The sequence below is a fragment of the Cheilinus undulatus genome, linkage group 1, assembly GCF_018320785.1.
Source record: "Cheilinus undulatus linkage group 1, ASM1832078v1, whole genome shotgun sequence".
Lineage (NCBI taxonomy): Eukaryota > Metazoa > Chordata > Actinopteri > Labriformes > Labridae > Cheilinus > Cheilinus undulatus.
The window spans coordinates 44,811,270-44,826,562 of record NC_054865.1 but is presented as its reverse complement, the minus strand read 5'-3'; the positions used below and the strand labels follow the sequence as shown (position 1 = coordinate 44,826,562).

The 15,293-nt window shown below is 38.0% G+C and overlaps 1 protein-coding gene across 1 annotated transcript in view; it reads left to right on the top strand.

Moving 5' to 3' along the window:
• The first annotated feature begins 347 nt into the window (after positions 1 to 347).
• rbms1a (RNA binding motif, single stranded interacting protein 1a) overlaps positions 348 to 15,293 on the top strand; it is a 31,635-nt gene continuing 16,689 nt past the window's right edge. The window contains exons 1-4 of the mRNA XM_041789624.1: positions 348 to 737; positions 5,718 to 5,860; positions 8,903 to 8,961; positions 12,963 to 13,054. Of these exons, the coding sequence (XP_041645558.1) occupies positions 687 to 737; positions 5,718 to 5,860; positions 8,903 to 8,961; positions 12,963 to 13,054 (345 nt within the window). The 5' untranslated portion in view covers positions 348 to 686. The remainder of the gene's footprint in view (positions 738 to 5,717; positions 5,861 to 8,902; positions 8,962 to 12,962; positions 13,055 to 15,293) is intronic.

The following is a 15,293-nucleotide window of genomic DNA, read 5'->3' as shown; positions in this document are numbered from 1 at the left end:
AGGGAGACTGTGACCTCCAGCCCAGGCCAGCCCCTGCTTATATTTCATTGCATCCTGATTCTCTGACATGTAGTTGGATGGGGGGAAGGGTAGGAAGAGGAAGAGGGTGTGTGTGTGTGTGTGTGTGTGTGTGGTTGGTGGAGGTGGGGGTGAAGAATGCTTGGTATGTGCGGATTTCAACAACATGAAAGGCGGCGAGTGTTCAGCCTAACTGCTTGTGCGCGTGCAAATCAAACCTAAACGCACTTTGTGACGCATTTTAAATTAAACCACGAGCTCTAGCCAACTCCAAAATCTTGTGTGATAAGAAACCAAACCACCATTGCGAGTTTTCACGCTGTGGCCACGCAGTTTATTTGATGTGAACCACCCTGCAGAGGCGGAGATGGTTTGGTCTGTAGTAGGTGGGACTGCCGAGCGGTCTGCAGCAGGACGTCGTAGATCAATGAACCGGACCGGAGGGTTGGTCCATCGCCTGGTGAGCATCTGACTGTATAGATGTGTCAGTATACCTATGCAGAACCGAGGCTTTTATACTGTTAATAACAAGCCCGTTCAGCATGCGGATGCTTTAAAACGACCGGTGATTTTATAGGCTCCTCACACCGCTCGGATTCCGTCTCTTTAAACTGGCTCATCGCTGCGAATCTTTTGGAGGGGGAAATAAAATATCAGTAACCTCCAGGATGATCTTTGCAAACACAGGCAACCCGCTGAAGACAGCCAATCGTAAACAGGTAGGCCGAAAAACTCAAACAAATTCTTTAAATATACAATTATGTCTGCCTTCTTGTCTTTTCTGACTAACCAGGCTAGATATAAGCAGCCACAAATGACATTGGAAAGCCCTTTCTAGCTAATATGCATCAGTATCGCATCATTTTAACCATCAAATGAGTTAAATTCCGTGAAAATGCTTTCACTAGCCTCAATCGACTTATCTAAGGGGAAGCTGATGCTATGATAAGCTACATGGGGAGATAAAACCAGCTGCTGACCCGATCTGTCGCTCTATCAACGAGACTTTAATTATTACGTCCATATAACCTTGTTTGCCCAACCACTCGCCCACTCTGGTCAATAAGCATGCTGGTTATTGTAGTCCATTTTATGGATTAATGCAAAAGAGGAGGGCTCAGTTAAATGTAATGTGTGTCAGTGTGCTGGAGTGAACTGTGCTGCCTGCCTACATCCTTCATTTTGACCTCTCAGGTGAACAAAAAAGGTAATTGAAGGCCGTGGATCTTTGCTTTTCCATCACACCTTTCGATTTAGGTGGGAGATGAGAATGGAAAGCAGGCTGAGACAGCTGACAATGAAACCTCTCTTGATCGAAATCTGTCAAAGAAAAAGATCATGGGTTTAGTTTTGAGTCACAGCCCTCACATTTCATATAGAAGTGCAATATTTATTCATCAGATTGTACTGTATGTTATTATCGAGGATAGAAATCTGAAACCAGCCACATATGGGTCCCTGGATGAGTTTTCAGTGTAGGTGTAATGCAGGTTTAATCAGCTCTAAGGTGTGATGATGCCTCTGTGAAATGTACCAACCTATAGCTGCCCTCTAATGGAGTAGGCGTAAAATCTCAGAGGCCTTATGTGAACCCTTGGTGGTCTCAAAGTCTGCACAGTAATTGCATACCTACAAAAATGTAAGGCCTCTACTTGCACAGGCCTAACAGATGTTCCTGCCACAGCGATCAAAAGTGAAAAGGAAAATAGCTGCTATGAGCATGTACCCATCACATTATGGGGGATGAATATGTCAGTGATTCTTGTTGGCATGGTTGTGTGCATGCATGGCTCCGGCTCTGATGGAGTGGATTGTCCTTTGGTTATGGACAGATGGTGTGATTCTGCCACGCTTTGTCTTTGATCTGATCTAGAGAGCGTTTGGGGTGGCTGGGAGCTATTTTAATGAATGAGTAAGGGGAAGGAAATGCTTTGCAGGGCAGTAATGCGGGGTGGTTTGGCTCACAAGTATGAAGAAAACAGTTTTCTGATAAACACTACGGCAGGATGTAGGACATGGATTTCAAGGCCCACATACAAACATAGGTATATTTAACAAAACAGTTGATACAGTCATGGGATAAAAATGCTCTTTTGCAACATAATTGGTCACTCAGAGTAGGATTGTTAGAATTTCTTACACTTTTTGATACCAAGTGTTTTGAAATTGTATAATTTTGATTATTTTAAACTGATAATATCAAGGGAGCATAAAAAATTGCAGCGTTTTGGCACATCAGAGAGAAATAAGTCCATTAAATATGTAAGCAAACTCCAGCAGTCTGACCAATATTAGGTTTTCATATACTGAGTATTAGTAATTCATGAGACCGATAACCAATTTTTTGAACCGGTATGTATTTATTATGATATACAAAATGTACTTAATTTGGCAAAGCAAAATGATCAAAAAATGAAGGAAAATAAACAATTGAGCCCTTGCTTTGTCAGCATGACAAACTGCACCAAGCAACAGGAAGCAGGAAAACAGGAAGTGATTCCATACGCTTAATGTGCCATTGGCACCCAGGCTACAGTGTTGATCGGCTGCTACTAATTTGACAACTAGCCAATAAGATTTGGACATTTTGGTGAAACTGTGGAGAGATTTTAAAAAACGAGCCAGAGAAGAAGACACACCTTGGAGTGGAGCCAAAGCAGTTGAGTACTGATAAATTAAATATTGTAAATAAATGCAGATACAGGTAATTGGCAAAATGTCAAACACCAGCCTCAATAATCAGTTTACTTTCACTAAATTCCAGTAACATTTTTGCTATGTTTCAGTGGAGGAAATCTTGGTGGTACCGTGTATGTGCTATATGGCTCAATGAAATACTTCAGAAAGTGCTTTTAGGATTGTAATAATTGTGTAACTGAGAGAAGACTGCTAGTCTGTAGTGAATACTAGGGGTAGACTGGTTATTGAGGCTGAAATTTAGCATTTGGCTGATTATCTGTATCAGCATTTTATTTCGCAGATAATCACTTAAGTTAATTAATCAAAAAGTCTGCTGATGTGATTTCACTGCAAAGTGTGTCTTCCCCTCTGGCTTTATTTTCACTGTCCACAGTCTCAACAAAGTATAGGCCAGTATACAATACAATGTGATTGATTTGATGTCACATAAGTAGTAGCCAATCAACAGTCAACCCCTAATTCCCACATCTAGTAAAAAAATGTATACTGATGCAGGACAAGAAAATCACCAACTGTAAAAAAGCGTACATGACCAACTTTGTTTTACAAAAGGCAATGTTAAAATCAACAATGTCTTCCTCAGGCCTAAGGGAACATCTTGTGACGTTTTAATCGAATGTGCCGCCACCTCACATGGATTACTGCAGTTAGAAATGTCAGATTCATCTGCTGCCCTTAGAAGATGATATTCTCCATAATAACAAGTTCATCTCTGATGAGGGCTGCTGGTGGGGGTAAGGTAATAGGCGGTGGTAGCCTCCACCAAACTCTGAGTGTTGCTTCTGTGGAATCAAAAAGAAATAGATATTGTTTGGTTTTTACTAGAATCATACAAAGAAGAACATTCAGGTATTATGACAGCCTTAATCCAGGCACTGACATCGGTTAAAGAAGTGAACCTTTGTCTTTGTTCCATAAATTGTATTTCCAGCAGATGCCTTACATGTAGTACTGTCAATTAATTATTCACAATTAATTGCACATGTTGGTAATTTGAGAGGGATTGCATTACTGGTAGATTTAATAATAGTAGTAACAAAAAAATCAGATAGGACATGTTTCTGAATGGCATCAAAACTTTGTCATAGCTTTTGAAACAGGAGAAAAGGAGACCAAGGACAGACTGTCCACTTGCTAGTCTCTCTAGGGTGGTGTAATCTGTAAAATATGGATTTTATCCCTTAAATTATAAAAAGCTACTTTATCTGGTTGTGTGATGCCATTAGAGTGCTAGTTATCAGCATATATTTTTAAATCCTATTTCTTAACCCTGTGATTGAAACTTTTCACACTTTCATGTGATTCCTAAATACAACAACTGAAGCCTGTTACTGAATCTTGAAAGTTTTACTTTGGTAAGACTTTGTGTGAAAGAACTCTTATAGTTTATTTCAACAGCTATTATACAAGAAAGACTTCTGCTGCAAAGTATAAGATTGTAAACTAGATGAATCACCTCAGCTTTCTTGATCTAATATTTAGTGTCAAATTATTTGCAGATTAACATTCAATATTACAACATTTTTTAACATACAAGCATTATCAACAAAAAAACCCCAAAGTTTTCATGAAGCAGGGACACCATTATTACATAGTTGATGATTGACATTAATGGATACAGTTACTGTAGATCTGTTTGATGTATTTGCTATTTGCTTGCAAATTTCAGGCGTGTTCCTGGGTAATCCATTATTGAAGCACTTAATGATGTACAGTGATGCACTTAACCAATCTTGATGTTGGCTATCAGACTGATACTGACTCAGATTGTGATTGGTCTCAGATGGGCTGATCTGAATAAATCAATTTTATGCTTAATGTCTACCTAAAGATATTATGGCATGTCAGCGTGTGGCTGAGTGACCATTATGATCTCAGGAAAAAAGAGAGAAATACCCCACCCACCTATCAGAAGATAAAGGCTGCATTCAGTCTACAGGAAGAGAGACCAGAATCTGGTTCTTTTGCTGATATATGACTCAGATATGTGTTTTTATGACGTTTCAACAGCATAGGTCACTTTGAATTCAATCTTTCCTAATCAAATTTGGACCACTTCCATATGTCGTCCTTAATCAGGTACATGTCATATCTTTCAGACTTAATTTCAGCCTGAACAGCCAGATTGGAACGCATGCAAAGTCAATTGTTTCACACTTTAACGCCTACAAGTTCACCAGCTTCTTGCAAGATCTGTAATGTGTTAGTTTTTTCTCACAAAGTTAAGGAATCAACACTTAAAAATGACCTTGGATTCTTCCACATACTTGGCATACATTCGTGGTATCAGTTTGCTGTTGGAGCTGGCTGATACCACAGCCTAGATATGCAGAGGGCTGAGAGAGTCAAAGGAGTGCATCACTTATTATAATTATTTTTAGGACTTATTTTTAAGCTTCTCTTTCTTTATATTGTAGAGGTAGGTTGGTGGATATGGATAGCATTGGGGAAAGCAAAAATGGGCGATGAATTGTAAAGAGCTACAGGTTAGATATGAACCCTAGTCAACTGCTTGAAGGACTACAGCCTCTGTGCATGGGGTTTAACGGCATATAACCACTAGGCTACCAGCACAGACGCTTATTATTTCTTATCTTCCTATTTATTTCAGATTTTAACCTGTAAAGCTATCATTAGCATTTAAATTAATGGATTTAAAGCTACAGATGATTCAAATACTCATAAAACAACTTCAGCAAAACTGCGCTAGTGTAGATAACATCAGTACTTCAAACACTGAAGCCTTGTAGCATTTGGACTTTTCACCGTTCAGACGTCTTTGTGGCTCAGTGATGAGCAGAGTTTATCATCTTAGGAAAAGCCCTAATGACTCTTAAAGTAGCATGTACATGAAATAATAAAGCCAGACTGTGCGCTCTGTGTTTGTCTGGGGTTTCATTTCACATGGAAGAGGCTCTCTTGTGATCTCTGTTGACCTGAGTTTAAATTAGATTATCTAGCTTCCATAAACTTCCTAACAGTGGCTTTCCTGTCTGCAGTCGTACCCCATGACTCCGTCCAGTCCCAGCAGCAGCAGCAACAGCAGCAGCACAGGCCTGGAGCAGCTCAGTAAAACCAACCTGTATATTCGTGGCCTGCCTCCCGCGACTACAGACCTGGACCTGGTCAAACTCTGTCACCAGTGAGTATGCACTTAAATACATTTATGGGCTTTAAAGAAATTGTACCGTTTATGTAAATAAACACATGGAATATATTTGGCATTTTGGGATAAAAAATGTGGAAAAAAAGAGCAGTTCATGCCATGTATCAGTTTGTTCTATGACACCTTCTATGTTTAAGTACGTTTTCAGAATATCTGAATGATATAATTCATTTCATATTTTTGCATCTCAAAAATATTGAAGACTCTTAGATATTTTATCACACCTTTTTGGAAAGTTCATTATTCTGGCTTTTCCAGCTGTTGGAGGAACTGTGGTTCCCAAGAAGCCAATCACTACCATCTGTCCTAAAGTCAGCAGGTTCTGGTGTGATATCCACAAAGAATTAACAAATATGTTCAGGACAAACTTTACTTCTAACTTGGAACTGCTCTTTGTTGAAATCTTATTGGCATCTATAAATAAGGAAACTGAGTTCCTGTCAACAATACTGAGAACTTTTCCAGCCTGACTTAAGCCAACAGCTCCAACTATAGAAGACTGGTCTGACGTGAATTATGAAATCTATGTAACAGAATGAATCACCTTTCCATTGCGACATCAGAAGAACAAATCTTACTTCTATAACTGGTGCCCTGCCTGTCTGTCTGTCTGCCTAGCTTGTTCCCCTAATAGTCGTTCATAACTTTCAAAAGACTTCTTAGGGTTTACTGGTTCGAAACTGGTGCCATAAAATCAGCAATTTACAGATTTTCTATGAAATCCCAACATGTGGCTCTGAGTCATCATTCAGGGACTTCTGCTGTACTCCATTTACCTCAGAAGTCAAATGTTGGAGCTGGGAACGATGTAACAATTGAGTTCAATGCGTTTCAAGCTTATTTCAACAATTATGGGAAAAACTGAAAATCTGCATCCTCCGCTACCATATATACATTATGGACGATTGTATAAAACATTTTCCTCTGTTATACAATAAGTGAGGCACCTCAGACTCTTCTGTTAATTTTAACTTTTTTTCCTTCTTTTTGTGTATATTTTCCTTTTTTCATTTAAAATTGTTTCTTGAAATTACTTCAAATTTTAAAGATATGATTCAAACTGATGTTAAAATTTAAAAGATCATGCTGGAAGCCATTTCAGTGGTCACTGTATTAATGTCTATTATATGTGATTCCAAATGAAATAAAAAATACAGAATAGAAAAGAAACTGAACAGTCAGCACACAGAAATGTCCATTTAGTGTCTTTAATTCAAGGCAGTGGCAGCGTACAAAACACAACAAACGTGTTTCAGCCTGTAGCTTTTTGTCACCGCTATAAAGACATTTCTGTGTGCTGACTGTTTGGTTGACTTGTGCATTTTGGGATATCCCCTTATTTGTTCTCTTTACAAGGACAGGATTAATTTTTTTGTTTTTTGTGCCCGTAGGCTAAATGAAGCCAGGGCATTGCTCGCTATAGCCTTTAACATAAAGACTGGAAATTGGGAAACATGTAGAGCGTCTACATGCCATTTTCCTCATCTGCTTTTGTCTTTTTTAGAGGTGAAACTGGTAACCTACTTGGTTAACATTCAACTGAGTGGTGCCAGCAATCTCCAACTCTTTCATGTCTTTGTGCTCAGCTAATAGCTGCTGTGGTTAACTTCGTATTTACCCTATAGATATGAAAGTAGTATCAGTCTTCATATCTCACCTTTGGCAAGAAAACATGAAAGGGTATTTCCCAAAACAGTTGTTTGGGCATTTGTTAATGTCAAATCTTTCATTATATTTGCTGGAGCAACTCAACATATTGTGGTGTTATTATTTTTCATTTATAAGAATTTTCATTATTTCGTGTTATAAAAGGATATTAGATATTTATATGGTTTTAATTAAAAAAAATAAAAAAATATGTGCAAAAAATTCAGTTTTTAGGCAAAAACATAAACACTGGTACTTTAAAGTGTGCACTGGTTTAACCATAGTGTACACGCATGCATAAAAAGCTCCAACCTCTATAAACAGACACATGGAAAAGTCATACTGTAGCTCAACTGTGGTATGTGCAGCAGGCTGGTAAAAGTGATTGTTTTCTAAAAAAGAAATGAAACAGTCATGCGAACCAGCCAAGTGAACATGTAGGATACTTGATACTATGGGCATCAGGCCGAGCGGTTAGTGGTGGATACCATAATTAGCGGAGTTTTGTCTCCTCTCTTTCCCTCTGAATCACAAGCATATGGAGAGAGGCATTCACCCATGTAAGCAGCAGCAGCAGCAGCTGTTTGTGTCCTGTTTGCTTGTGTTTTGTTCATGTTCCCAATGGTGTTTGCCAGCACAAAGCAGAAATGAAAGCGCTTTTCATAGCAACAAGGTCTGAATGGAGATGTAAGCTCGGCATTCAGTGCGTTTGGTGTGTGCTCTCAGATAGCAGCTTGTGCCGCAGTTCAACTTAAAGTCAGCAATAAAACAAAGCGCAAAGCATTTGAATTGGATTCAAATGTTTGGAAACAGAGTGAAAAAGCAGAGTGATAATATGCAGTTTGTAACCCTGAAATCACAGGTGTCACTTTAGTAACACAACTTAATTACACAGGTTTTTAATATTGTCATAACTTGTTCTTATGTATGCATGTGTTGTCTCACTTAACAATCAGGAGTAAAACTGTTTCTAAAAACTTCTTTGGAAAGGTGTACAACCAAAATTAATCAAACATCAAAATATAACAAGTAGGGAGATCAAAGTGTGAAACACTCTTTTAACAATACATAAAATACAATGGTAATGTTTCCATACTGAAACACTGCAAATGTGTTAAAGCACTGGCTTTGACATAATTAGATTTTTCTACATATTAAACTTAAGTTTGGGGTATTGTGACACCCTAAAAACCAGTGAAAACATCCTCTTTACAATCTTATTCAAATTCATGCATACTACATTGACTAAGGCTTCATAATATGTAGTGTAACAATGAGTGTACTGTTGGGACACATTTCAATAAGATTCTGTTACTTGTGTGCCCTTTTTTGTGAGACATTTGACTGTAATTCACATGTTTTTGTGCACAGGTATGGCAAGATTCAGTCAGCAAAGGCAATCCTGGACAAGACGACCAACAAATGTAAAGGTCAGTAAGGATATTTAGCCAATCACCCATTAAGGCTTTATGATTTAGGATAAACAAGTGTATTGAGGTTTTTGGTATTAAGGTAATGCATAGGCAATTTGAGTATGTAGTTTGAAAACAGTTTTATGGGGGGATCAAAGTCACTTTTTCAGCTGATGTGCTTATGAGTAAAACTTTGAAAAATGAATTTTCCACTTCTTTTGCTTGGGTTTGGTAAACCATAACTATAAATGTGTGACATCAAATTTGTCTGCAGTACTTTACTGTACAATGGAAACACAAGTTTGACAAAACAAATGCAGAGTATGATATACTGCATCAGACTGGTGTAGAGTTTCTTAAAAAAATGGAAATGAATGGAAACCAGTGAGTGACTAGAAGAAAGGAAAACATCAAACATGATGATTTGTTCTGAAAAATGGTGAACAGGTACGTGAAGTCTTTGTGTTCAGACAGACATAAACATCAGCCTGGTCCTCGAAGGGATAGTTAGACATTTTAAGACCTTTGAGATGAAGAGTCCAGAGAATCACTGAAGTCAAAGGGGTAAATACACTCAACACATCATGGATACACCTGTTCATACTTGGATTAATGCAAATATCTAATCAGCCAATCACATGGCAGCACTTGATTCATTCAGGCATGTAGACATGGTCAACACTATCTGCCGAAGTACAAACAGAGCACTGGGATGAGCAAGAGAGGTGGTTTAAGTGACTTTGAACGTGTCATGGTTGTTTGTGGTCTGGCAGGCTTTCATGTTGTTTACACTACATTCTGACCCCACCATTCAAAAGAAAATCTAGACTCATCAGACCAGACAGTGTTCTTCCTATCTTTTTTTGTCCAGTTCCGGTGCCTGTTTGAATAAAAGCCTCAGTTTCCCGTTCTTAGCTGACAGGAGTGGCACCCAGCTGTAACCTATCTGCTTCAAGGCAATGTGCATTCAGAGATGATCGTCCTCACTCATAATGAGTGGAGTTATTGTTGCCTTTCTTTAAGCTCCAACCAGCCTGGTCATTCCTCTGACCTCTGCCATTAACAAGGCATTATGCCCTAGAGCAATGGTTCTCAAATGATGGGGCAAGGTACACTGGTGTGCCTTGGGGCAATTTTAGGTGTGCCATGGGAATTTCTACAACCACATTTCATACTAAAACAATACATCAACTAAAGATACTGTAATGTGTGTTTTAGAGACTATCTTGCATGGATAAGAACATTGTATGCCTTGAGATTTTGGCCTGATTTTAGGTGTGCCTTGGGTAAAAAGAGTGTGAAAACCGCTGCCCGAGAGGACTAATGCTCTCTGGATTTTCTCTGCTTTGGACTTTTCTATTTAATCCCAGAGGTGTTTGTGCATTAAAATCACAGTAAAATACTCAGATCAACCTGTGTAGCACCAACAACCTCTTTATACTAAAAGTCATTTAAGTCACCTTTCTCCCCCACCCAAATGCTTGGTTTAAACTTCAGCAGATCATCTTGCCAGTGTTTCCCAAACTTTTTCACTGGTGACCCACTTTTTACAAGGTACAAGCCATTCCAACCTAACAACTTCATTTTTCATGCATTATTACTTATCCAGTCTGCCTCCTGTGCTGTCCTCAACTGGTTGGTTGAGCTAATGGCTGCTGCTAGCTTGGGCAATGTTAATTCTAGACCCACTCTGGTTCTGACCTGGTGCCTTCTGTTTTACAAGCTAGGAAGAAGCCACTTCACCTCCATCACATAGGCTTTCTTCTTGTTTCTTTTATTATCAGCCAAGCTTTAATACTATGATTGTAGCTCTTTTGCCATCCAGTAGCTGGCAGAGTTTGTGTTTTATTATCGTGGAGAGATTGAATATTATAGGGTGGAGCCTGCCATGTGGATTTAATGCGTACTGCAGACATAAATATCACATTTAATGCTCAAGAAAAAAAAATTTAAAAACTCACTTGGCGATCCTAAAAAAAATCTCCTGCAACCCCAACCATGGATCCGGACCATGGTATGGTTGATATGGATCTTGACCATATCAGCATGCCTGCATGCATCGGTTGCTGCCATATTCACTGGCTGATTGGATATTTGCATATTTGACAAGATGAAAAGGTCCTAAAAGTGATTGGTTAGTGTGTACACTGTGAATAAATGCATAATATAATTGATACCCTTTGTTTATGTCTGATGAACTAATAGGTTTACTGTCTTAGAATGAGAGCTTCAAAGTGCAGGCTTTCATATTTGTACACTTGTGAGTTCCAAGCTTGCAGCTTCCTTCTTTACTGTTTCCACTGATTATGCTAAGCTAAACTAGCTAATATACCGGTTTCAGCTAAATATTTACCCCACAGACATGAAAGATTTATTTATTTATTTACATCAGCATGCATTAGGTCTGCTCACAGAATTGGCTTGGCCCCTGAAACCCCAGTGAATAGTCCCTCCCAAGCTGTGATTTATTGATCATGTCAATGCATGTATGTTGGATCAGTAGCATTAGTGCTAGCATCCTGGCTAACAGTTACTACATTTTGAAGCTGAAAAGTGTATCAACCTATTTCTGGGTTCTGATGTTCAAATTACTTATTCATGCCATTTTTATCTATTTTCATCACTGCTTTGACCAATATTTGCCATTTTTTTCCATTTTAAACCCATTTTTGCCTCTTTTAGCCAAATGTTTAACCAACATTTAATACATGTTTGCCACATTTAACCCAATTTGCCACTTTTTAACTACTTTTCACCATTTTCCCATCCATTTTTGGCCCTTTGTTGCCTTTTCCCTTTTTTCAGCTTTTACTTAAGTTCTGCCTCTTTTAACCCAATTTTGCCTTTTTTCTTTTCGCTATTTTATCGCTATTTCTCCCTTAAAGTAATTACAGTTCCTCCTACTTTATTCACTGGCACCATGATGTTTGTACAGATCATGGCTTAGCTATGAAGTCTGACATTACTTTCCAAATGGTTTAGTCAGTGTGCCCATACACTTTGTTGCAATAGCAAAATAAACAAACAAACCAAAAAAAAACAAAACCCAACTATCATTCAGGTTAATATAAGATATGGTTATCACAGATTAACTGTACTGTGGACCATTATTTCACAGACCTCCATAGGCCCCCCATTTGGCTGGGCCCTAGAAAACTCTCCCCTTTATCCCCCCTTATGAACAGCCTTGCCCACTAGTTATTTCTGAGGTAAAAACTACTCTTCCTGGGTTTCACAAAGAAAACACTACAAAACATCCAAGATGAAACAATATGCAACATCGGCAGTGATAGAGACAGAAAAACACAATTAAAGCAATCTAAGAACTTATTTATATACAGATATTAAAAAAAATGGTCATTACAGTGCTTTACCTAAAGGTTTAATTAGCTTTGCTTCTTTCCCCAGGTTAATTGAATATCATTTGCATGCATGTACAAAATGGCACATGTAGACCAGACTGAATTCATTTTTAATAATTGCTTCCTTAATCTCTTTTTTAAACTCATCTTATTAGGAATCTGGGTCAAATGTAGCAGCATTTGATCCATTTTTACATAGCCCTATATGTGACAGGCCTCTTTAAAGCATTGGCAGAGGTTATATGAAGCGCTCCATAAAACACATCTGGCATCATAATTATTGGAATGTCTTTAATTAGAGTATAAGCTGTGAGTATAGGGGTTTTTAGAGGTATAAATGACATACATAAAGGGAACTACTCACTTCTAACACTTTCGTAAAAGAAATTTCCAAAAGTATATCAGTGTGTGTGTGTGTGTGTGTGTGTATATATATATATACATATATATATATATATATACATATATATATATATATATATACATATATATATGTGTATATATATATATATGTATATATATATATATACATATATATATACTGAAATGTTGTGAAATGTAATAGCAAACAAATAAACAGTCACTCCAAGGGTAGTAATATAACATTTACAAAAAAGGTTTTTTTCTAAATAAACAACAGTATCCTTCCCACTCCAGGTTACGGCTTTGTGGATTTTGACAGTCCTGCAGCTGCTTTGAAGGCAGTTCATGCTCTGAAAACCAGCGGCATACAGGCCCAGATGGCCAAGGTAAGTTTGATGTGTGTTTGTGAATGTGCGTGTGCATATTTGACTGTGTTAGGAACATGTATGTGTGCCTGTCTCTGGTGTGTGTTGGAGAATGACATTAGACTGGTCACATGACCTCAGCTGACAAGCTGTTCTTCCCGTGACCCCATTTACTTTCACTGTAGAAACCAGATGTCACGTCTCTGTCTGCCAAAGAACCTGTCAGTCAGCGTGACACGTTGAACACTGGACCACCAGCCCACACACTCCCTCACACACCATGCTGCTGAGGTTGGACTGTGTGGACGGAGCAGATTTTTACCAGAATTATTACTATGTCACTGAGTATTAACAATTATCATTCATGCATACTGATGGAGGCTGAGCTGCAATGCTCTGAAGCACTACAGCAACTGAACTGCTGCTTTGAGCCATTCTTGATCCTCTGTGACTAATTCAAACGGAAGCACACCCGTTTTCATTTTTCAGACATATTTTTAGATGACAAACACAGCATTTTGTCTGTGATTCGTCCTGCAGTGGGCAGAGGAAATTGTCTGGATCATTTCATTTATTTCACTGCCTTCCTTTCCCCCCGTCTGGTGTATATATGTGTTTCTGAGCTTAAATCCACGGTGAGAGTTCAGTGATGAAGCGCTGCTCTCCTGAGACTTGGTGTAGCTGCTCTGTTTGGAACAAACAGTTTATGTGTTGTGGTAGCTAGGCTACGCTACTCTCCTGCTGTTTCCAGGGAAGACTGGAGAGGCGCTAAGCTGCTGCACAGCACAAATGAACAGTGTGGGTCCATGTGTGTGTATGAGAGCTTATTAATGATTGTCTAACCAAACACTTTCCTCTGACCCTAAACCATATTTAAGAAGAGCTTTAATCCACACAGACAAGTCCTCATTCAGACAGTCATTATTTTTGTCAATCTTTTTTTGTGGGTAAATAAATTATAAAGAGCTACCTATACTGTATGTATTGTTCAATTAAATTCAAAGTCATCTTTACTGCCAAATTGCATATTGTATGCTTATTTTGTTATCTTTGTTACCTTTTTTTGTATTTTTAAAAAAATACCTAACGTTAATCTACCACTAATCAACATATAGTGAAGTAAATGTGGCACGTCTAACAGAACTAGGCTCATGTTAGATAGCAATCTAAAGAAGCTGTGCTGAGGTTTAAGAAGGAATGGAGGAAAAAGCAGAAAGAAAAGGAAAATGAAGAAAGACAGAGGCAAGTAAAGGAAGACAGAAAGGGGAGTAAAAGACAAAAAGAAGCAGAAGATGCAGAAAGATAGAAGAACGAGGTGAAGAAAAAGAGAAGAGGGAGAACAGAAAGTGAGAAAATAAAAAGAGCAGCAACAATGAATAAGAAATGTATGGCTGTTCTAGCCAATATAATCCATCTATAAACATCTTCCATGTTTAATATGTGATTATTTTTTTAAGGTTCCTTGTCTTATTTATCTCACAAAAATAACCAATAAACCATCCTATGTGTTAACAAAAGCAATATTCTGTAGATTAAACTAAGGCTGAAAACTCTGAAAAATATCTGTGATTATTTCACTCATATTGCAAATTCAATATGCACTGTTGTTTAGAAAGAAATGATTTTAAGTCTTTCTCATTTTTAATAAGACAAAAATATGCAAAAATGAGGAAAATGGGAATTTTTGCACACTTCTAGAAAAAATTGACACTTGAATATTTGCATAACTTGTAGCTCAAAGTCTCTGCCTCAAAAAAAGTATAAAAGTGGTATTTTGACACATTATAGGCTCAAGAAATATTGGGCCTTCTGAAATGTGAGAATTGCAGTAGGACTTATTGTGATTTAATCCTGATTATGGTTAATTGCTCATCCCTGGTAACGTGAAGAATTAGCAGTAATAACCATATTTGATAGAGGGGCAGTAGAGTCACACTCTTATATTACTTTTGGCAGCTAAAGTGACAATTAAAAGGAGAAGACTGATAATGGTAATTCTAATCGTTATAGTACAGCTGCTCTTAGACTCCCTTTGACATTTCTCTTAATGCTAACAGGTCTAAGGATGATGTTGGTAGTTGAAGCAATTGTAGCTGGGTGAGTTCAAAACAGCAGTCCATTGATGTCTATAATAACAGTTAAAATATTTTGGTATTTGCAGAAGCAACCATGTAAACTGATCATACCAATACTAGCATTAACAACAGTAATGGCAATGAAAAAAATGATAGGTATCAGGTTGAACACTTCTTAAATTTAC